We start from the raw sequence: 22805 nt of genomic DNA, 5'->3' as shown, positions 1-22805 counted from the left end.
ATTAATTGCAAATCATGGACAAGCCTCTTAAGCCTTCATCCATCATGGGCCTCCTTAAGACAATGAACTGCTGATGGGTTGCTGACATGCATCCTTGGAGGGAATTTCCATGCTGGGAGTTACTGGATAATCTCCCAGATTTGAGCCCCTAAAATAACCAAACCAAAATATGGCCTCTCTGCAAGTTATTATTTTTTTGACTGTTTTCAGCTATGAATGAATTTCACTAATTTTTATATTGCAAGGATGATTTATTCTTTTAAAAAATCAAGAAACATAATAAGCAATCAAATGTGATAATGTGTAGAAAGCATTTTGCAGATTTTCAAGTTCTAGATAAACAAGAGCTGTTATTATTAACTCTTGGAAAGGCAGTAGAGGTTTCCTAGAGTCATTTGGATAAGCTTCAGGCTATAAATAAGTTCCTCTCGTCACTTCTTCACCCTGTATTGTTCAGACGTACCATACCATCTCCCACAGAATTTTTTTTTTAAAGCAAATGGGCTACAGAGAAGAGTAGTCCTTAAACCAGCAAATCCGGGTCTGTCTCAGAGCTTTATTCTCTGGTTATGACCTTCATGGCTTCCTTTTGGCCCCCATCTCCCACTCCTATGTGATCTCCCAGTTTGGAAAAAATGGAAAGTAGCTCAGTCTCTTCCCACACAAAGTAAAAAGCCTCCAGTCTCCTGGATGAGGTTCACCCAGTCTGATTCCTTTGTTTCGGTCTTCGAGCCCCAGGAGCCTCTGGTCTCGCTCCCTAGCGCAGGGTTGGAAATTTTGTCCTTCCTGATCCCTGACATCAGTCAGGAGAAGACTGGCAAAGGGTGAGGGAGGCGGCTGTCACACATTCCAGATACCCCTCTATTTAAAACTCTAGGCAGGTCTGGGTGACAATAAGCAAGCAGTCAGACCTCGCCTCGTACAAACCCGTTTGGCACCCAGGAGAATGGCTGAAAAAGGTAAGCTTTCAAGGTGTCTTATTAGGAGCAGAGATGTATATAGTCTGTAGGGCCTTCTTGGCGGTAAGAACAGAGATTATTCTGCTAACTGGGTCATATTTTATAATGCTTGCTGCTCCGGAGATATATTGGGGAATGGAACATCATTGTCAGAAAAGCCTTGGTAATATACGTTGGTCTGTCTGGAAAAGCTGTTTTTGGTCACCCAATTGAACTATAGAAATCATTTTGAAAAAGACACCAAAAAATTTTTTCCCCTTGATGTAAACAATCAAATAGTGAATGAGGTCATTTGGCTCACTTATGGGGATGAGTGGTGCTGTGGAAAAAAGGATGGATTTGGATTTAAAGAGCCCCGATTCAGATCTCCACTCTGGAACTTAATCTGGGTGCACTTATAGGAAGTCATGCTCTCCTTCTCCTATCACAGCTCATTATTCTGGTGCTAGAAGGTGCCTTAGGGGTGATTCAAGTTTCTCATTTTTACAGATAAGGAAACTGAGGCCCACCGACTCTCTTAAGATAACACATGTAGTAAGCGTTGGACGTGGGATTTAAGCTTGGGTTCTCTGACTCCAAGGACTGATTTAGTGTTCTTAATATCTCTTTATCATGGAACCCTTTGGCAGGCTAATGAAACTTTCTCAGAAATGTATTTTGTTGCCTACATTCATAATTGAAGGGACTGCTAAAGTTCTCCTAAAAATTAGTGGGAAAAAATGTGTTTTTCCCATCTAAGATCACAGACCCTTTGAAATGGATCCATAGGCAGAAGGAGCAATGGAAGTGGGAGTCATCTGTGGAACCCAGGTTAAGAACCTCTGGACTCAAAACTCTTCACAGTCCTTTCCCACTCTGAATCCTATGATCTTAATGTAAATTCAATATATAGGATCATTTCACTTAGGGAACTTTTAGAATATTGCATGGAGAACTGATCTTAGAGCCAGATTCTGGGTCATTTGTCCCCTTGGAGCCCCAGAAAGGCTCCAAGCTATCAGTTGCAAGGAAGATTCTGTTTTACATTAGCAGAGGAAAAGTATTCACCCACAGCTCCTTAAAACATGGGCCTAAGAAAAACCATAAAGAAACAAAAAATGAGTACATAAGTAAATTAATAAATGAAAAAACGAACAAATACGTATATACATAAGTGAACAAATGAAATCTCTGTGCTGTGATCAGAGTCCATCAAGTCATATATTCTCATTATTAAAAGCTCACTTTAGCCTCCTGCCCATTGCAGGAATTGCTTCTATTACCTCCATGACAAATTCAATAAGTAGATAGATGCATGCTGAAATTGTTTATGTTTGAAAGTCTAAATGGCCATTTTTCTCAGTTAGGGAATGAATGCAGTTTCCAAAGGCAGAATCTATCGTGTGAATGCATTTATTTTCAGCGTGGCCATGTTGTGATCTCAGCATTCCTCCCCCAAACAGTCCAAGGCTCATGCTAAGGGACATAGAGATCTCTATCTATACATTGGTTTGAATTTTTTACAAAATAATATGAGACAAATGTATTACACATGTATTTGTACATATATCCTAAATGAAAACTCAAAATATTTTATTTTTCACATTAAAAAAAAAATCTCCTTGGTATCCAGCTACCAAAATTTAGGTTATAAATTGGACAGTAGGCCACTTAAAATTTTTAGACTTTGGCTTCTTCATTGTAAAACAGGGAAAGCACAGAAGGGAAGCTTTTACCCAATGATCTCTGAAGTACATACCAGCTCTAAATCTAGAAATGTAAGAACTGAAAACTTTGCAAAATACTGTTACATGGACCATCATTTGATAAATCTTTTTTTAAAGAAATGTTTGACCTGCAATGGCTACCTAATTTGATCACAAATAACCATAAAGTACATATAAATGTGTGTATATATAAAATTATTATTCAGCATATCCTTACAAAAATATGTGGCAGATAGGGAAAAGTTATTATTTTCTTCAGAAATGTTAAATAAATACCTTATCCAAGGTCACACTGTGAGACAGAAATGGAGAGGGGGTGGTTTTCTTCCCATGAGAAACAATGGGATCTGTTTGAAATTGTCAAAATTGTTGGGAGGGAATCCAATTTTTAAAAATAAGGCTCACAAGTATTCTGTTCTATTTAGGAAATATTCCTTTGAAAATGATGTCTTCACATTCAAAAACTGACTTTCCCCACCAGAGCTTTTACATTAATAGAATTTTCCAAAATGCATATTGTATGAGTGCCGCACATTATCTCAGGACTGTGCGTGTTAAAAATATCTATCCTTTCTTTCTTGGCTGATGGCATGAAATCGAGTTGCACTTTTCAATTAATGACAGATCCAAGTCATCAAAACCAGAGTATTAATAATATTAAATTCTCCTAGGGCCATTTCTATGTAATTTCATATGACTGTTGTTTTGTGTTCTGCTGTGTTCTGTGTAGTAGTTTAGGGACTGAAATAGAAGTATATAAAGGGAAAACTTTACAGAGAAAAGCTAATATGGAGATAGGAGGAGGAATCAAAAGAATTAGTTCTGCCTGCCTAAGTGTCAGGATCTCATAGAATTTATCAGTTGGAAGACACTCTAGTGTCCAATGAGTCCAATAAATCGATCAATCTAAAAGCGTTGACTAAGTGCCAGCTTGGTCCAGGACTCTGGGCTAGATAATGGGGATACCAAGACTAATGAGACCATCTAACCCATAAACTAAAGCCATGTCCTTCGCAACGTATCTGCCGTTGTCATCTCTGGCCTCTGCTTTATGTTCCTCAATGAGGAGTAACCCATGGTACGGTACAGTGGAACATTTGCTAAGTTGGGAAGTAGAGGTTCTGGGTTTGATTTTTGGCCCCTTCCCTGAAATCCCAAGGGACAAATGCCTGACCTTAGTTATAGTGTAGCAAGTTATCCAATCCCTATTCCAAAATGAAGTGTTGGATGAGCTCCATGGTCCCTTCCAGCTCTAAATTCCTGCCTAAAGAATCATTTAGTTTGAAAATTAGAAGGGACCTCAGCACTAGACATGAGAGGTATCCCTATTGTACCATACCCAGTGATTCCAGCCCAGCCCCTTGAAGCTATGAACGTCCTGACATAGGTCACCCATTCCACTTTTGCAGAACTCTGATTTTTTTGAGAATTTTTCCTTCCATCAAACTTCAATTTACCTCTTTGCACCTGTTGTTCCTAGTTCTGTCCTTGGGGGCAAGGTTTAGATGGAGACTCCATCTAAAACCTTAAATAAAGTTATCATTCCCCTCTGCCAAGTCTTTTCACTCTAAAAAGTTTCAGTTCCTTCACTTGATGAACTCAGAGTCCTGAATTATTCGCCCTGCTACCCTCTGGACATTCTCCAGTTTGTGAATAATCAGACATACTCCTCAAGATAGGGTCAGAACCAGACCTCAAGCACACCGGTGTGTGCTATTGTAAAGTACTGTTTATGAGAGCAGGCCAGTGCCAAGTCCTATAAACTCTCAGACTCCGATTTCTGTCCTTGAGAATGAGCCATGTTGCACCATAAATTTCATTTGACAAGCATGGGTTAGGGAAAGCTACTAAGCAGAAGACTATTTCTTAATGGCACGCAATGCCTATATTGTAGTTTTTTAGGCTATCAATAGTCATTTCTAACTCTTTCATAGATTTTATATGAGATATTCCTACTGGTGTGGCTTTATGCATTTAAGAATGAGTTTTGTCCAATCCAGAGTTTATTTTGTTGCCAAAGTTGTTTTTCTTAAATACAAAATTGGGCATTTGACTGCCCTATTCAACCATGTTAGTCATTGTCTATTAACTAGAGAATGAATGAAAAAATCCTTCTATATCTGGAAGCCTCACCTTATCTCTCCAGCCTCATTCTGTGGTACTTCCTTCAATCTGAGCCAATCAGGACCCAAACAGTGACCAGATGGGGCTTGGTCTGGGACCTATTCGTGGCCAATCAATAAGAATCAGATTGGTTTTGGTTTAAGATCTGGTCCTTACGAAATCCAGCCAATAAACCACAAAATATCTTGGGAGGGCTCAGAGGTGCATAAGAGGAGAAATTGTGAGGGTCTTCCCCTTCCAGATTCATTCATTCACATTTATTAATTTAGGATTTTTTGGACCACGTGAAACAGGAGATTCTTTGCTATAATCACTACCCAGCCTTAATCACTAGTTGGAGGTTGCCTCAGTCAAACTGAGACCTATTTTAGACCTTAGTTTAAAAAGGCGAAGATCACGCATTGCATCCAGGGCCATCTCCAGCCATCCTGATCCATATCTGGCCACTGGACCCCGATGGCTCTGGAGGTCTTTGCCCAGCCCTCCCTCACTTAAATCCAATTCACCTGCATGTCATGGAATCACCTCTCTAATGTCCTGGTCACAACACAACAGGGTTACTGTCCTTCCCCTGCTCCTCAATTTAGCCAAACTGACCTCTCTTTTCCTCTCACATAGCACTCCTTTGTATTATAGATTAGCTATCCTCCGTTTCTGTAATACACTTTTGCCTCCTTTCTTCTTCTTCCTTTCCCCATTGCCCTCCAGAATCCTTCTTTTCCTTCATAAAATTTTTGTGCTTTCTCCGACCTCATTTTCTCCTTCCCTAGTTATCTGGACTTTCTTTACATTTGTTGCTTCTTTTTATTTTGTATGTGCTTACCTGTCCCGTTAGATTGTTAACTCATTGGGGACAGGGACTGTTTTCCTCCTATCTTTGTATCCCCAGCATCCAGTATAATGCCTGGCATACAGTAAGTGTTTAATAAATGCTTATTGATCAATCAAATAACCAATCTTTACATGGACTAAAAAAAAATTGTAAATGACTTTGACTATATTATGTCATATGCCTCTCCTAGGTGGCAAACAGATTGGAAAACTGGGTCTCAGAGAGATGAACTCACTTGCCCAAATAGTAAGTGACAGAATAAGGATTTGAAAGTACATTTTCTTTATCTGTGTGACCCTGGGCAAGTCACTTAACTCTAACTGCCTCTGCAAAAATTAAAAAAAGAAAGAAAGAAAGTACATCTTCCTGACTCCAGACCAAGTGCTATATTCACTACTCCATAAAGTATATGGGATAATACATACACACATGCATATATACTGGTACATATGCCCCACATGACATACAATATGCATTGTGTATAACCAGTTCCATAAATAACATTATATCTGACACCTACTTCTATTTTTTTTCTTAATGTGAAAATTCATATTTGTTTTTCTTGATTCCATCTTAAGAATGACTTCACATAATTCTATCTGAATCAATATCTTCTGCTTTTTGTCTGTTTGTTAAATAGAATCCACAGCTTCAAACTTACTCATCCCTCTTCTTCTCCTGATTGGCTGGATTGTGGGCTGTGTCATAATGATTTATGTGATCTTCTCTTGACAGAAGTAGGTGGTTTTGAGCTGAATATACATTTTTATACCAAATAAACATCTAATGTAAAAAAAATCACCTTTTCCATTTTTACTGATCCAAGCTTCTATCATGCAGGAAAGAAGATATCAGACTGACCTCTCTTAGAAGACCCAAGAAGAGAAATGGAAATGACTAATCATTAAAAATATTCCATCGCCATCAATTTTAAAGTTTTTTTTTAACACCCTAGTGGTTTTAACCACTTTAGAAATTTAAACACCCTAGAGGCTACTTCTTCCTAATATTTAGGTTGATAATTAGGCTATGCAATCACCAAGTGCTGTATCAATGGCCTAGAGTGGGGTGGGATGTGAACAACCTGACATCATATTGGCATGACATCATATATACCAAAGCATATATACCATGTGCTAAACACAGAAAATAGCATATCTTTCTATTGACACCTTTTCTTGAAAAATATTGCTATTAAAACAACTAGGCACAGTTGTTTAAAAATAGTCATAGGATTACTCTGTGTTATATATATATATATATATATATATATATATATATATATATAAAACAGATATATAATATATTCATATATATATGTATAACAGATATAATACATATATATGTATATATGGAGTTCCTTGTGGGAGGAAAATCTTATAACCACAAGTTAAAGTCTTAGAAAGTTAACTGGGACACTGAGAAATTCTCTGATTGAGGGAGGATCACACAAGCATTAGTTGTCACATGCAAGACTTTTTAAAATAAATCTGGACCTTATCGGTTTTGAGGCGGGTTCTCTATGTTCCATACAGCACCTACTCTCAAGTCTTTAAACCTACTGACCAAAACGTTTGAATGACACAACTTTTAGTAAAGGATACTTCAATTAAAGGAAGATTGAAAGAAAAATAAACTCCTAGGTATAGTTGGGTGACATTAATTCTTAAACTCTTTTCTTTAAGTTCAAACTCTGATTTACAACTAGGATTGGATTCAAGTCTACCTACTTGACTCAGCAAATCACTTAAGCTTCCTTGGCTCCAGGTAATATTAGGAGGCTGAATTAGCCTCTGAACTTCTTCCTACATTCTCAGTCTGCCATTATTCTGCCATCTTTGCTGGTTCTCCAAGACTTCTACATCCTTGTTCTCAATTTCCAAAAAACCAAACTCAATTTCCACCAAAACCCTGTTTAGGCGGCTTCCCTTTGCCTTAGTTCAAGCAATAATTTTCACATTCCTTCTGATTCTTGTGCTCTTAATTACTAGAGGGGACCCCAAGGCTTGTATCTGATTTCATATATCTATGATATAGTCTCTTTTACAATGGATGACTAAGTTAATCGTATGGATTTGATTTGAAAGTGGGCGACAAGGATTGTTATGATTGTCCTAGGAAAGTCGATAGATAGTGTTCTTCCATTTCTAAATAATTATTGAAGCCTTCAGGAGTCCTACATTTATTTTCCTTCCGAAGACAGAAATAAGACAGCAACAATCTGTGTCTATGTCTGCACTTTTCCCTCCTAATCAATAGGTTTCTTTTTCACCCTCTAGGGAAGGGCTTTCTTACCCAACTTTTTCCTCCCTTTGAAACACCGGCGTGTGCCATTTCTCATTTGCACATATGTCTTAGTTATTCCTATGAAATACAAAATATCCAGTTCCTGGCTGACCTCACAGAGCCGAGCCCCTGACTGGTTATCATTTTTAGAGGGTACTTTTTTCTACAGACTATAACACATTCACTTTTGAACATTTCTATAAAGTAATTTCTCCCTGGTAAGAATTTATTTTATCCATATTCTACCTCCAGGGCCTAAATCAAGTTCCATTACTTCTGTGAAAATGGTGACCCAAAGGTCTACTGATCAATCCTTTTTCCAACTTCTCTTATATTTTATTATCCCAATTCATATTTATACCTTAGTATTTAATCGCTTATTACTGCATTTGAAATGAAATATAGCATTTTAATATGATTATATTGAAATATGACTATTTTTCACTCTACACTCATGCTTTCATGGGGCTTGGTCTTGCTTCTGTTTTTAGACTGCGAGTTCTTACCTCTCCGTGCCATCTAATACTTAGCACACAGTAGGCACTAAATACATGCTCATTGACTGATTTATTTTATTGATCCAGTATATCTATTACTAGTAACATTCTCCATACAGTATTTATATTTATAGCAAGGACTATTGACATTCTTCTCATTGAAGCTGACAGTTCAAGATGGGTTAAGACTCAAATAAGGGACTGGTACTCAGTGTCCAGCTCAGCCATGATAGGAATGGGTTGGTCAGGGCTTGGTTTCTCAGGACCAGAATTTGGGTTGGGTCTATTTGCTTTTCACAATCCCATGCCTTGAAGCTCAATGTTCTCCTCTTATTTATGCCCTGGTATAAGAGAGGGGAAGGGAAGGGCCTTCCATCATGGTTAGAGACCATTGGCAGAAAACACAGACAATCCTTATCTCCCACCATGACTTTATCTTCAGTTGGACCATTTCAGTTGGATTTGCTTCTCTACACCTCTTGCAGCATCAGAGGCCAGACTCTGAAGAAAAAGAAAGAGAAGATTTTCCTCAACCATCCCCAGATAAATTCTCCCTATCTACCAGGATTCTTATCTATTCCTGAGCTCATCTGTAGATATGAAGATCAGGTATTTTTCAACCCCCTTAATCAATGCCTTACTTAATTTTAAAAATCATTTCTGAATTCTCTAACTTAAATTATTTTACCTCACAAAATCAGACTTTAATATTTCCTTTTAAAAATATGACTTCATTATTTCAAAACCCAGATTGGGCTCTTTCTCCCCATCCTCAAAAATCATTCAGGATATGAGACAGATAACTTTATTCAGATCACATATTAGAATGGAAATGGGCAAAAAAAAAAATAAAAGTTGTGTTTTTTTTACAGTCTCTTCTCAATGTCTAGAGAAATGGATGAATATAGATTAATCTTTTCACGTATATAAAAACATTCCCCCTAAGCCACCGAGACCATTGTAGGCAGAACAATTCTCAGGGGAGATTGAGAGAAATGAGAACCTGGATGCAGAGAAAGGAAATTATTTAGACAAATATGAATAAAAGTTTCAGATAAGGTCTTGATCTCAGGGCTTTGTGATTAAATGAAATGATAGAGGGCATTTAAGTCCCTTTTTAACATTTGGTGGAGAAAACACTGAACCCATTAAACACAACTCATTAAACACAGTTTCCCATATTAAGCCAGAATGGCTATATAATGTGCAATCTTTATTCTGGCTTGACGATGGCTTATTTTAGGAGCAGTTGGATGAAAAAGGAGGTGGAGAAAGGAAGCTGCCATGGTGGAGGAAGAAGAGGGAACGGTGAAGACGCCAAAATGCATTCTCTAGGATTTTTTTAAAAGGAGGAAAAAAAAAACAACAAGGGATTAGAATAAGGAATACTTAATGCTGGCAGGCACCTGGAGAGGAGAATGAAGTGGATAGAACATTTCTGTGCTCTTACTTTGGATAATATGATTTGAATTTTTGATTTGTAGAAATGAGATGTTTTACCCAGCAACCAGATTGTGCAGTGGTTAGAGCATTGAGCCTGAAGTTGGAAGAACTGAGCTCAAAACCAGCCCTAGGAAAAGCCTTCCTAGCTTTGCATCTCTCCAAGTGCCTCAACTATGGGGATAATAGCACATCAGGATTGTTTCAAGAACCAAGTGACATAATATTTTTAAGGCATGTAGTGGAGTGCTTACTTGGCACATAGTAGGTGCTTAACAAATGCGTCTTTCCTTTTCTCTTTTTCTTCTCTCCCCCATCCCACCTGGTACATCTTGTACAATCAAAAGACAAGTGCACAGGAATTATGACTGTACACAGGATATTACCAATAAGAGCAGCTAGGGGCACCATAATGTACAAAGCGCCAGGTGTGGAGTCAAAAAGACTCATCTTCCTAAGTTCAAATTCAGCCTTAGACACTTACTAACTGGATGACCCTGGACAGGTCACTTAACCCTGTTTGCTTCAATTTTCTCATCTGTAAAATGAACTGGAGAAGGAAATGGTAAATCACTCTAGTATCTCTGCCAAGAAATTCAAATGGGATCATGAAGAGTTGGATACAACTGAAAAAAAACCCAGACAACAATAAAATATAAAAAGTGGCTAGCACCTATCTCTCAAAGGTTTTCTATGTGATCTCAATTGGTCTTTATAACAACCCTCTGAAGCAGGTGCTGTCATTATCCCCATTTTATAGAGAAAAAAACCAAAGAACTGGAGGGGTTACCCAACACTAGTTCTTGATCAACCCTTCTATACTGATACAGCTCTGGAAGGGATTTTAGAGGCCATGTGGTCCAAACTCCTCATTTTACAATGGAGGAAACTGAGATCAAGAGAAATGAAGGGATTTGTCTGAGAGGTAGGATTTGAATCCTCTGACTCTAAATCTGTCTGGCATCATTTCCATTAGAAGACATCTCCATCTTGAATGCGTTTTTGGTGCTAAAGGAAATTGAATCTGTCTCTGTCTCTGTCTCTCTCTCTCTGTCTCTCTGTCTGTCTGTCTGTCTCTCTCTCTCTCTCTCTCTCTCTCTCTCTCTCTCTCTCTCTCTCACACACACACACACACACACACACACACACACACAGAGTTTTGCATTGGTTCAGATTGCCTCTCCTATGAAATTGTGCCAGTAGCTGAGATAACATGGGAGCTGGCTGGATAAGGGTTTTTGTGCCATTGCTCTCCCCTGGGTGATCGCTTTTCTGTTTGGCCATTCCATCTCAGTCTCCTTTGCTAATTAATTCTTCATCCAAGTCTCTTCTAAATTATCATCACCTATTTCTCACTACCCCTTGGACATCTCAAACTGGATATCAATCCCACAAGTCTCTCAATCTCAGTGTGTCCAAAATGCAACTCATCTTCACTGTCCCCAGACCTCCCCTCTTCTAACTTTGCTCTTGCTGTAAAAGACATCACTCAGGTCAGCAAACTTGGTAACGCCTTCAACTTCTACTTCTCAATCACCCTACATATTCAATCCATCACCAAATTTTGTCCTTTCTGCTTTCATAATATACTTCTCTCTACACAAATAGCCACCACTCCAGTCCATATACTCATCGTCTCTTGCCTGGGCTACTGCCCCCTATTCTCTACCTGCCAAGAGTTATGTTGTATTATTCACCATTTACTTATCTATTGACATTATTTCTCTCCCCAACCCTTTATAATGCCCTTAAAGGCAAGGACTTTTGGTGTTTGTCTTTACATCTCCTGAACTTATGACATAATAGAATTAGAATATTAGAATAGTTAAGTGACAATTAGTGGAAGATTCCAAGACCAGAGCATGAACTGCCATGTGCAATAATCTAGAAATCTTTGAAGCTAAAATTATTTAGATCAAACGACTCACTGACAGGGGTTGTAAAAATGATGCAAGAGTAAACAGAAAAACTCCATTTTCTTCTTTTCTCCATTCAGTTGAACTCTTTCCTCAGTGCATGAAAAAAAATAAGATAAAACATGGACATTATTTACATTCATTACGTGATTACTCTCATCCAGGAAGCCATGAAAATTTTGGAAAAAATGGTGAACAACAGCTGATTAATCTTTCCAACTTTCCTGCCTCAGGTTGGATGACATGTGGAGTCTGAGAAAGAGAAATAATGTAAGGGAATGAGTAGAGTAGAAACTACAGAGATCAGACCTCTGAACTGACCCACCCAAATTAGGATGAACCTTAAGCAACCTTGGTTAGAATCTATCCCCTTTGGACATCAGCTCAAGAATTGTTTCCTGGTAAGTATCTGGAACTCCTTGTGCTGTATTTTTAAGCTATGTTCCTCCGTCCCCACCTTCCTACAAAGGCCATTAGGTCATTAAAGTATTAATGAAGCTTGGCTTATGACTTCTTGGTCTAAATATCCGGGATGGTAATCTGGTAGCACAGTTGGATGGTGGATTCATGGGAAAGAGACAGATAGACAGGCAAAGCATTTATTAAGTGCTTACTGTGTACCAGGCACTGGGCAAATCCCTGAAAACAAATATAAGCACAGAATAAAGGCAATTCTTCTTTTAAGCAGCTTATATTCTAAGAGAAGTAGACAATACACAAGAGCAATGAAAGCTGGAGACAGAGAGGGAAGATACCCATGTCTGAGTATTGTAGTCATGTCCAGAAAGTCAGGAGCAGAACACGGATGAAGTGAGAATGGGTAGCCTGGACATAGGCTCAAATGGAAGTTCTGGCCAGGAACTCCCCAATTGGAAAAAAGGAAACCAGTATTCACTAAGTGCCTACTATGTGCCAGGTACTGTGTAAATAATCAGTGCCATTTAATCTTCACAACAACTCTGAAAGGGAAGTGCTATGTTACAGATGAAGAAACTGAGGTAAGTAGAAATGAAGGAACTTGCCTGAAATTACACAATGAGGGCCTGAGGCTGGATTTGATTCAGGTTTTCTTGACTCAAGGCCCAGCACTCTGTCCACTGTGACATCCAGCTGTCTTTGGAGAAGAAAGGGTTCATGGGATTCAGAGGTGGGAAAAACTTTGGAGATTAATAGTTTAACTCCCTCATTTCACAGATGAAAAAACAGAGATCCTGATAATCGTAGTGATTTGTTTGTGTTCATAAAGGATTCGGGAGAGTAACTAGAACGGGGCATTGGAGCTTTGTCCAATACATCCCTTCCTGATGGTCCTTCTGAACAACCACCCCGATGCTTCATGGTCTTGTGATGTTCCCTACATCTCTGTGCAAACACACCCCACATCCTTGCTCAGAACCTGGATCACTCGCCCAGACAGTATCATTCTTCTTTCCTAGATCCTGCTGACCCACCACCATAACTGAAGCTCAGTCTCACTATAACCTCAGGGATGGGGAGTAAGGAGGGATCACCTGTTACCATGTTCTTCCTTCTTCCATTTGCTGCATCCCACATGCTTACCTCCTCACCAGAACTCCTAGCTATGGTTCTGGTGTATAAGAAGCAACAGATTCAGGTCCAGGTGCTTTGACTCAAAATTCACTGAGCCGTGCTAACACACGGGCACTTCTTGGCAAAGAAGGATGATAGGATCATGGCTCTAGTGCTAGAAATGGAAGGAAGGAAAGACCGGCAGAATTTCTAAGAATAAATAAGGGATGGTCCCTCTGCCTACTGTCCTGCTCACATCATGTGGAGTTCAATTCTGGGTCCCATAGTAGAAGAAGGACATCGATAGAGAATGTCCAAAACAGAGCAACCAGAACTGTGAAGAGCCTGCAAAATGTGAAACTCCATTTCATCTGACACACTCACAGGATTAGTCTGGAGAAAACTGCTTTTGCAACAATACACTTAATTGAGTTTAACAAAGAAATTGGAATTAATAGTTAATAGAATTTACTTGTAAATTCATGTAGGACTGTTTTTTTGGTTGTTGTTGTTCTGCTAGAGTTCATTTATATCTAGTTTAATTTATTTTGCCAAGATCGAGTTATTTAAATTGTCTATAGTTTGTATTTTTGTATGATCACTTATTTCACTTATCATATGAGGGAGGGTTTCCATTTGGCAGGGTGAATTAATCAGTGGGGATGGATATAAAAAAAAGACCATCTATAAAACATTTTCATTTCATAAGAAAAACCCTAAAGAAGAACAAAAGGGACCCAAATGAATAGAGCAATTTTGTTATTAATTTGTCAAATTTATTATTTACATTTCTTATAAAAGAGCAATAAGACAGATGATAGAGTTCTTTATACGAACCTCTTTCTTCTCTTTGTTTTTGAAAGGTTTGTATTTATTGATGACTAAAACCAAAGCAGGGAACCAAGACAGGTGCTATTGTTAGTGATCTGATAAATGCCTTCAAGTATTTGAAAGGTTGTTATATAGAAGAAGGAGGAAGCTCTTTTTTTTTTTTTTTTCTCTCAAAACCAAGGCAAACATCAAGAAACAAGTGGAGGTTGCAAAATAGCAAATTCAGAAATAACGTCAAGGATAAATTCCCAGTAAGGAATGATACCACAAAGCAGAATGGACCTCCTCAAGGGGAAGGAGACTCCTGACTTATGGGCCTCCTTCAAACAAGGTTTGGATAAATGACTGAAAGCATACTGAGGTCCCTTCCAACACTGAGGTATTATGAATCTGAAAACCCCAGAATAAGCCATTGATCTTGGATCTTTTCTTCATTCATGCATCATTTTTTCATTGATACAATTATGTTTTAACTGAATTGTGTCTGGTTTAAGGTGTCTGTTTTCTGACACATGAGCAGTCAGCCATTACGTGAGTTCTTTCTTCTCTCACCAGCAATGAGATAATGATGCTTTCTTGGGCAGACATCCAGTGAATCACCATGTAAGGTAGTCGCTGAATGGTGACATCATTTGGAGGGGTATAAGTCAATTTTTAAAGTCAATGTTATCAGGAAAACCACTTTGTCTACCCTTCCCCTCATTCCTTTTGTACCAAGCTGTGAGTAGCATTTCCCAGTAATACTTGATAACACAATTTTTCCTTATACATATTTTTTTCTAAAATAATTTTTTAGCCACTAGAGAGAATTAAGTTCCCATGTATATTGGTGTTCTGACAAAAATAGACCAAAAAGGGAAAGACTGTTTTTGTCTTAAAAAAATCACACAAATTCATTACATTTGAGTACTCTTTATATCACCTTTTATGTGACCAAATATAGCCAAAGGTTATCTGTGAACTTCTTGAAAAGAGCATCTTGGCGGGAGGATGTCCATTGAAGTCATCAAATAAACTTGAACAAGAGTCTGCTCTCTATCTTGCAAGTCTTTGGCTAGTTTTTTTGCTGATGATTCCTTTAAGGGGATACCTTCCTGCCTCCTGAAGCAGTCAAAAAGATACCTTTTTTTTTTTTTTTCTGTTTTCATTGTTGTTTTGGTTTAATGGTAATCAAAAGCTTTCTCTTTGCACCCACCTAGGTGTCCATTCCAGAATCTCTTCCCCCTTCTTCCCCCCACAAGACAATTGGGGTTAAGTGATTTGCCCAGGGTCACGCAGCTAAGAAGTATTAAGTGTCTGAGATCTGATTTGAATTCAGGTTCTCCTGATTTCAGGGCTGCTGCTCTATCTACTGCGCTATCTCGCTGTCCCTCAACTAGCATTTTTAAAGTTTTTACTCTTGGAGTAGAAACTCTATGCTAGTGGCTGCAGTAAAAACTGGGAGCCAGAAGAACAAGTCCAATCTCTCTTCCAAGTGACAGCCCATCAAATACGTGAAATTGGGATGATGTCACCTCCTCAATAGGTCCTTCTCTAGACTAAATTTATTTAGCTGATTTTTATAAAGTATTAATTAGAGGCACTTCACCATCTTGGTTGACCCAATATGATCTTCAGCTTACCCTCCCTAATGTGCAGCATTTTAAATTGAATAGAACACCCCAGGTGTAACTGGAATAAAATACAGAAGACCAAGACATGATGTCCTTCTTAAAGAAACCTAAGATGACATTGGTTTTTTTGGTTACTATAGTACAGTATTGAGTGAAGCTGATGGGTCCTGCATTAATATTATACATTTCTTTTTTTCTGAGGCAATTGGGATTAAATGACTTGCTAAGGGTCACATAGCTAGGAAGTATTAAATGTCTAAGGCTAAATTTGAACTCAGGTCCTCTGACTTCAGGGCTGGTACTCTGTCCACTGTTCTATCCAGTTGCCCCCGATATTACACATTTCTTTGAAAATAATCATCAGGTGGACGTGGCTCTCTTCAACAATGAGATGATTCAGACCAGTTCCAATGATGTAGAGAGCCATTTACACTTAGAGAACTGTGGGAACTGAGTGTGGTTCACAACATAGCATTTTTATTCTTTTTGTTACTGTTTGCTTGCATTTTATTTTCTTTCTCGTTTTTTCCCTGTTTGATTTGATTTTTCTTGTGCAGTAAGATAATTGTATAAATATGTATGCATATATTAGATTTTACACATATTTCTACCATGTTTAACATATATTGTATTACTTGCCATCTAGGGGAGGAAGTGGAGGAAGGGAGGGGAAGTTGGAACACAAGATTTTGTAAGGGTGAATGTTGAAAAATTATCCATGCATATGTTTTGAAAAAAAAAAAACTTAAAAAAAAAAAGAAAACAATCACCAGCTTGCAATTCACTAAAACCCCAGGATCCTTTTCAGTAGAATATATAATATTATAGTAATAACAGCAGTAGAAGAGTTCTATTATTTCTGAAATCCACTGATAATCACCAGAATTCCTTTGTAACTAGGGACTATAAAATTCTATATGTATTTCCAGCTTAGTTCAGTGCTTGACCCATAATAAGCATTTTAATCTTTTCCTTCCTTCCTTCCTTCCTTCCTTCCTTCCTTCCTTCCTTCCTTCCTTCCTTCCTTCCTTCCTTCCTTCCTTCCTTCCTTCCTTCCTTCCTTCCTTCCTTCCTTCCTTCCTTCCTTCCTTCCTTCCTTCCTTCCTTCCTTCCTTCCTTCCTTCTAATCCAATGCTTAGTTTTTTCTTTGTAAGAATCAACTTCTATTTCGATACTGTTTGGTCAACACTTCATTAGAACATTAGTTTATTCCCTGCTGAGCATGACATCAAAGAAGTTCTCCAAGTTTCATTCTTACCCAAAGCTTGTGTATTCCAGGAGGACTGTTAACCCCTTATTTTTCAAATGATGTCATTATTGTCATCATAACTAGAATTCAACTTGGCATTTTTTCCAAAACAACCATCAAAATTAGCTTGAAAAAAAAAAGTAAAGATGTTGCTTCCACTTCTGGCTTACGAATCCAGGTAGACTACATAGCAACAAGTTGGGCTTTTACAAAATGGTTCATAGTAGCTACTATTTTTTTTGTAGAAATTGTTTTGCTCTTTTCACAGTTGATTTCACTTAACAGTAATACTGAGTTCTTTGGTTTCTTAATCTCTTCAGATCCCAAGCTTCCTTTAAAGTAGAGCTCAGGTAGTACCTCCAACAGGTCTTCCCTGATTCTTCCAGGCAACAGTCTTCTGCATTTCTAGAAATCACACTGGATTTTTTTTTTTCCATATAGTTAGCTGTGTTCGATTCTTCCATCTCCCTCCCCCTCCCCCCCACTAGGCTACTCAAGGGTAGATTTTGTTTTCATATTCCAAATCACCCAGCACAGAGAAGGCATTTAAAAAAAGCTTGTTGCCTTGAGTAGTGTGTATTATACTTTTTAAAATTTGTTTTTATTGTGAATTGAATCATCAACACATTTCAATTATAAAGGTCAAAAAAGAAAATTATATAGAAAACCGTGAGCCTTATATTGTGTTGAGATGAAATAAAAAAGATTTCTGGATAATTAATAATCAATTTATTAATTAGACTAGCTGAGATCAATAAATTTATGATTACTGGTTTTTCTTGGTAACTAAAAACCCCTCATGAAGACACTCACTACCTTGAATATTTTTTTTTTTTGAAAGAGAATGCCTCTGACAGGAAAATTCAACCCTGACGGGTGAACAATTAGGGAGAGGATGGGCATTTAAGTGAAGAGGCAAACTGCAAGTCCTCAGCTCCTCCTACTGAAAACATGACTTGATCATGAGCCTCAGCCCCTCCAGCAATCTGGACAGAGGAAGACTTCCTACCCAAACCATTCCGATTGCTTTCTCCTTCCTGAACTGGGTCATTCCATTGGAGAGGCTCGAGGACATGGGCTTACTGGTTTGGAGCTGGAATTCTCCTTGATTAAATTCTGTTTACATTCTAAACAGAAATAAGGGCTGTCCCTGTTGGGTGCACATTCTAGAAGGATTTGGGCAATCTGCTCTATCAGCCACATCTTTCAGAGACTACCTGAATGACCTACAGGGGCTGCTCCCTGCACAACACAATAAAGAGAAAAAACCCTTAATCCTAATGGAATAATTGGTTAGCAGTATAATAGAAAAATAGCCAGTTCCCTCAGTTAGATATCTTCAAAAGCATCTATGGAATATAAAATGGTAGTCGCAGTGGGTCTTCTCTACTTCTGGCTTTATTTGGGGGATTTGGGGAGGTTTTATTGGTTGAGATTTAGTTTCTGAAGATGGAGATGACAGCACTTGCTTTACTTAAGTCATGTGATTGTTTTAAGATAAAATGAGTCAATATTTATAAAGCTCTTAACATAGTGCCAGTAGTAAATGCTACATAAACACTTATTCCTTCCCCTCTCCTCCATTAAAAATATTCAGGATGTCCTGCGCCCCTGGGGGAATGAACCTTGACTTCCAGGCATTCTCTGGCATGGCAATGGCTCTTGGGAACCCATGAGGCCCCCTCTCACAGGGGCCGGAGGCTCCCATGTTTGCTCCCTCATGATGGTCGGAGGGATTCAGCCACCAGATGGCATCCTCTTTGCATCTATCATGTCTGCACACCAGACATTCAGCAGTTATCCACGGGCCTGGGCTGGGTTTTCATCCTGGTTGTTGTTATGGCAATAGCTGAAGTCCCAATGGCTCTTTATGGCCCTTCAAGCTGACCATGATGGAACGAGACATTTCCTCGAAGTGAACATTGTCTGGGGTACGCAGTGTGTATTTTAGCTGGTTTAAAGATATCGACTATTCTCCCCCTCCACCACACACACACACACACACACACACACACACACACACACACTCACACACACACTCACACTAACTGTCCTGTCCATTCTGTGGAATGACTCTCTCCCCCCAGCCTAAATTCTTTCTAGTCCCTCTTCTCAGAATATGGCCCCCCAGCCCCACAACCCACACCGTACATCCTCCAAGATCATGACTGGCTAGCTTACTGGTAGAACAGCTTTGGATTTCCTGTACCTTGCCAGTTAGAGAATCTCTACCTTAAAGTGAGGGTCCTGGGCCGGCCTAGGCCAGTGGTGCTCAAACTTTCCCACAGTGGCAGAACGCTTCAGTTTACGCAACATTTTGGCAGAAGTCTGACAGCAATGATTTCTAAAATTTATTATTTTTAGTGCCTATTAAGAAACAACCCAAGGTTCATTTAAAATGACAACAAACACCACAAGTTCAGGATGTTTCAGGGTTCCTAGCAGCACAGACTGAAAAACACAAACTTATGGATATGGACAGCTTGTGCACTTGTCCTGTCTGATTTCCTCCTTAAGCTGCTTGGGCTCCCTGTTAACCTTTCCCTCCCAGACTAGACCACAGGCCATTCAAGTCAGTCTTTTTTATTTTTTACAAGAAAGAGTAGGAAGCACTAAAATCTGTAAGTCATTACACTGGGAAGCAGTAGGCCGGCCTATGGTGGTAAAATGAAAAGAGAACAGAATTTGAATGTCTGGTTCAAGCCCTTCACCATTTATTGGGCAAATTACTGACACTCTGAGCTTCCATTGTTTTAACTGCAAAATGAAGGGATTGGACTACATGACTTTGAAGTTTCCTCTAGTTCTAAATCAGAAGTACTAGAGTTTGTATATATACACCCACATACATATATATACATATGTAGATATGTATATACATACATATACATGTGTATAGATACACATAGATATATAATTTCAATCTAATTGGTTTTCTTCAAAATTCTAAGTATTGAATTTAGTCCATTAAAATATAATTTTGAGAAGGGATCACTTGGAGTCTCCAGACTGTCCATGACCCCAAATGGGAAGGACTCCTGCTTTAGATAACATAAAGCTTTTCCATCCTGTTCCCTGAGGTCTAGAGAAGGCCAGACAGGTCATCTCAGTACACAGCGTCCTGAGCCAAGTGCCTCCTCTCTCTCTGTCCTGTATTACTAACTTACCCACAGACGTCCGGCATTGAAGAATATCTATGTTCGTTCCAGCTTGCTTTGTAAGTAAACCTGTTATTTTGAGTCATCATCTGTCCCTCGTTGCTTGCTTCTTTTTGGTTGCTCTCACTTCTGAGATTTATCGCCTCCTTCGTGCCCTCAGATGCTAGTTAGCCTTTGATTAATCAGTCTATTCTTTTCATACTTAGCTCTGCTGAAAAGAAGAGCTGGTTCCACCGTACCCAAGTGCATGTTGGCACTGGCTTCCGGCAGAGGGAAGGCAGCTATCCCATGTTCACTGATGGTTGGTGACTGCTGTGTTCTATTTGGAGGGAACAGACAGTGACTGCGGTCATCACATAATTGGTGTTTTCTCCCATGACCCCTGTCAGAGGACTCTTTGACCTTCTTTTCTTTCCTGTGATGGGCCCTGGGAAGATCAGAGAAGTATAAAAGAAATAATCTGATGGATGGATGGAGGGAGAAGACTTAGACCCGGGAAGAGATATGATTAAAATCTCTCCAATCTCACCAGACACACAGGCATCCATGAAACACATCATCAAACATTTGGAAAGCTTGTCTAGTGCTTCCCTGCACCCCAGAGCTGGAGGTCCCACTTGTGAGATGAAAAGGAAATGTTTAGAACCATGAAAACGCTTCATTGACTCCTTAATTAACCTTGATAGAATGAAACAGATCCTTGATATCAAAAATTCATAGATTTGGAGTAGGAAGGGACTTTAGAAGAATAGCATATCCAAACTCATTTTACAGATGAGGAACCTGAGAGTCAGCAATGTGAGGTAAAAAACAAAATTCTCCAGATGGTAATAGCAAAGGTGATATTTGAACTCCAATCCTCAGATTCAAAATCTAATACTCCTTCTGGTTGCTGCTTTCTTGGAGTCCATCCAACTAAGTGAAATGTCCCCAAAGATGCTATCATCTTGCCATTATTTGTTATGTACAAGGCATTAGACTATAAGCTCTTAGAAGGTAGGGACCATTTTCCCCTTTGTCTTTGTATCTTTGGCTTCTACAGCAATGCCTACCACGTAGTAAGTACATAATAAATGCTTTTTAAATTGGATTTTATCCTTAAATTCTTGGCATCTGGAGCAATGCTCACCACATAGTAGGTGCATAATAAATGCTCTTTAAATTGGATTTTATCCTTAAATTCTTGGCATCTAGAGCAATGCTCACCACATAGTAGGTGCATAATAAATGCTCTTTAAATTGGATTTTATCCTTAAATTCTTGGCATCTAGAGCACTGCTTACCACATAGTAAGTACATATAAATGCTCCTTAAATTGGATTTTATCCTTAAATTCTTGGCATCTGTAGCAATGCCCACCACATAGTAGGTGCATAATAAATGCTCCTTAAATTGAATTTTATCCTTAAATCCTTAGAATGATACCTACTACACAGTAGGTACATAATAAATGGATTGATAATGCATTAAGAAATTCTAATTAGTAGCATGACTAGTACTCCTACTTACAATCTCTTAGAACACACACACACACACACACACACACACACACACACACACACACACACCCCTCCACATTGGTATTGGATAAGCTGGTTAGGGTTTCATGTCCTCTAAGATCTCTTCTATTTCTAAACTCTCATCCTATGACCTATGATACTCTAATCCTATGTGAGAGCAAACATGCTTTCTCCCAGATGAATAAAGCTGCCTTCTGACCGACTAAATCCTGGCTTCGTGGAGCTGATAAGAAGGATCCTGGTACATGATCCTTGCCTTCATGGTGCCATTAACAGCTGTTGCAAAATCCCCAAACTCGCCTCTTGCCAGACTCCTGATCTCTGAGCCCAGAAAACAAAACTATGAGTCAGAGTTAATATTATCGGTCCCTGAGGTGCCCGTGGTGAGAACCTCACACAGTTAGAGGGAAAGCAGGGCAAGCGAAGACAGACTTACCAGTCTCTGTTCAGAGTCAAAGTGTAGCCACAAAGTTTTCTTAACATCACCCAAGTACGTTTACGGTGAAATACACGTATACACAAACACACATCCTCATCTCTAAGGTCTTTTCCCTCTGGTCTGTAAAGTCAACATCCTTCCATCTATCTGTCAGAAAGTACTTACTGAAGGTCTACAATTTACTTTCTTTCTCCAAGGACACAGAATAATACTTTGTATTCCATCTCTTTATGTTTCTATGTCTGTTGCCTCCCTTGATAGAATGTAAGCTTTATGACAGTAAACATTGTTCATTCTTTGCTTTTGTACCCCTGGTGTCTATCCCAGTGCCTGACATACCATTGGTACTTAATAAATGCTTGCTGGGGCAGCTAAGTGGTGCAGCGGATAGAGCACCAACCCTGAAGTCAGGAGGACCTGAGTTCAAATCTGAGCTCAGACACTTAACATTTCTTAGCTGTGTAACCCTGAGCAAGTCACTTAACCCCAATTGCCCCAGAAAAAAATAGATAGATAGATAGATAGATAGACAGATAGATAGATGAATGAATGCTTGCTGATGGATGAATTTGTACATATAGGTGTTGTGTTGGATATTACCTGGGATAATAATAAAAATTGTTCTCCCTTTAATCTATCAGCCGATCTTTCACAGATTATATCCCAGGCACTGTACTGGGTCTGAAGAAGACAAGGGAAAAAAAT

General features: G+C 38.9%; 1 protein-coding gene across 1 annotated transcript; it reads left to right on the top strand.

Moving 5' to 3' along the window:
- The first annotated feature begins 525 nt into the window (after positions 1 to 525).
- On the top strand, positions 526 to 6549 carry STRIT1 (small transmembrane regulator of ion transport 1). The gene is made up of 3 exons (XM_051991027.1): positions 526 to 959; positions 6262 to 6358; positions 6462 to 6549. The coding sequence occupies exons 1-2, from the start codon at positions 947 to 949 to the stop codon at positions 6351 to 6353; spliced, it is 105 nt and encodes a 34-aa protein (XP_051846987.1). The 5' UTR covers positions 526 to 946; the 3' UTR covers positions 6354 to 6358; positions 6462 to 6549.
- Positions 6550 to 22805: the final 16256 nt, after the last annotated feature.

The sequence above is a fragment of the Antechinus flavipes genome, chromosome 3 (genome assembly GCF_016432865.1).
Source record: "Antechinus flavipes isolate AdamAnt ecotype Samford, QLD, Australia chromosome 3, AdamAnt_v2, whole genome shotgun sequence".
Classification (NCBI taxonomy): Eukaryota; Metazoa; Chordata; class Mammalia; order Dasyuromorphia; family Dasyuridae; genus Antechinus; species Antechinus flavipes.
This window is presented reverse-complemented; position numbering and strand designations above follow the sequence as displayed.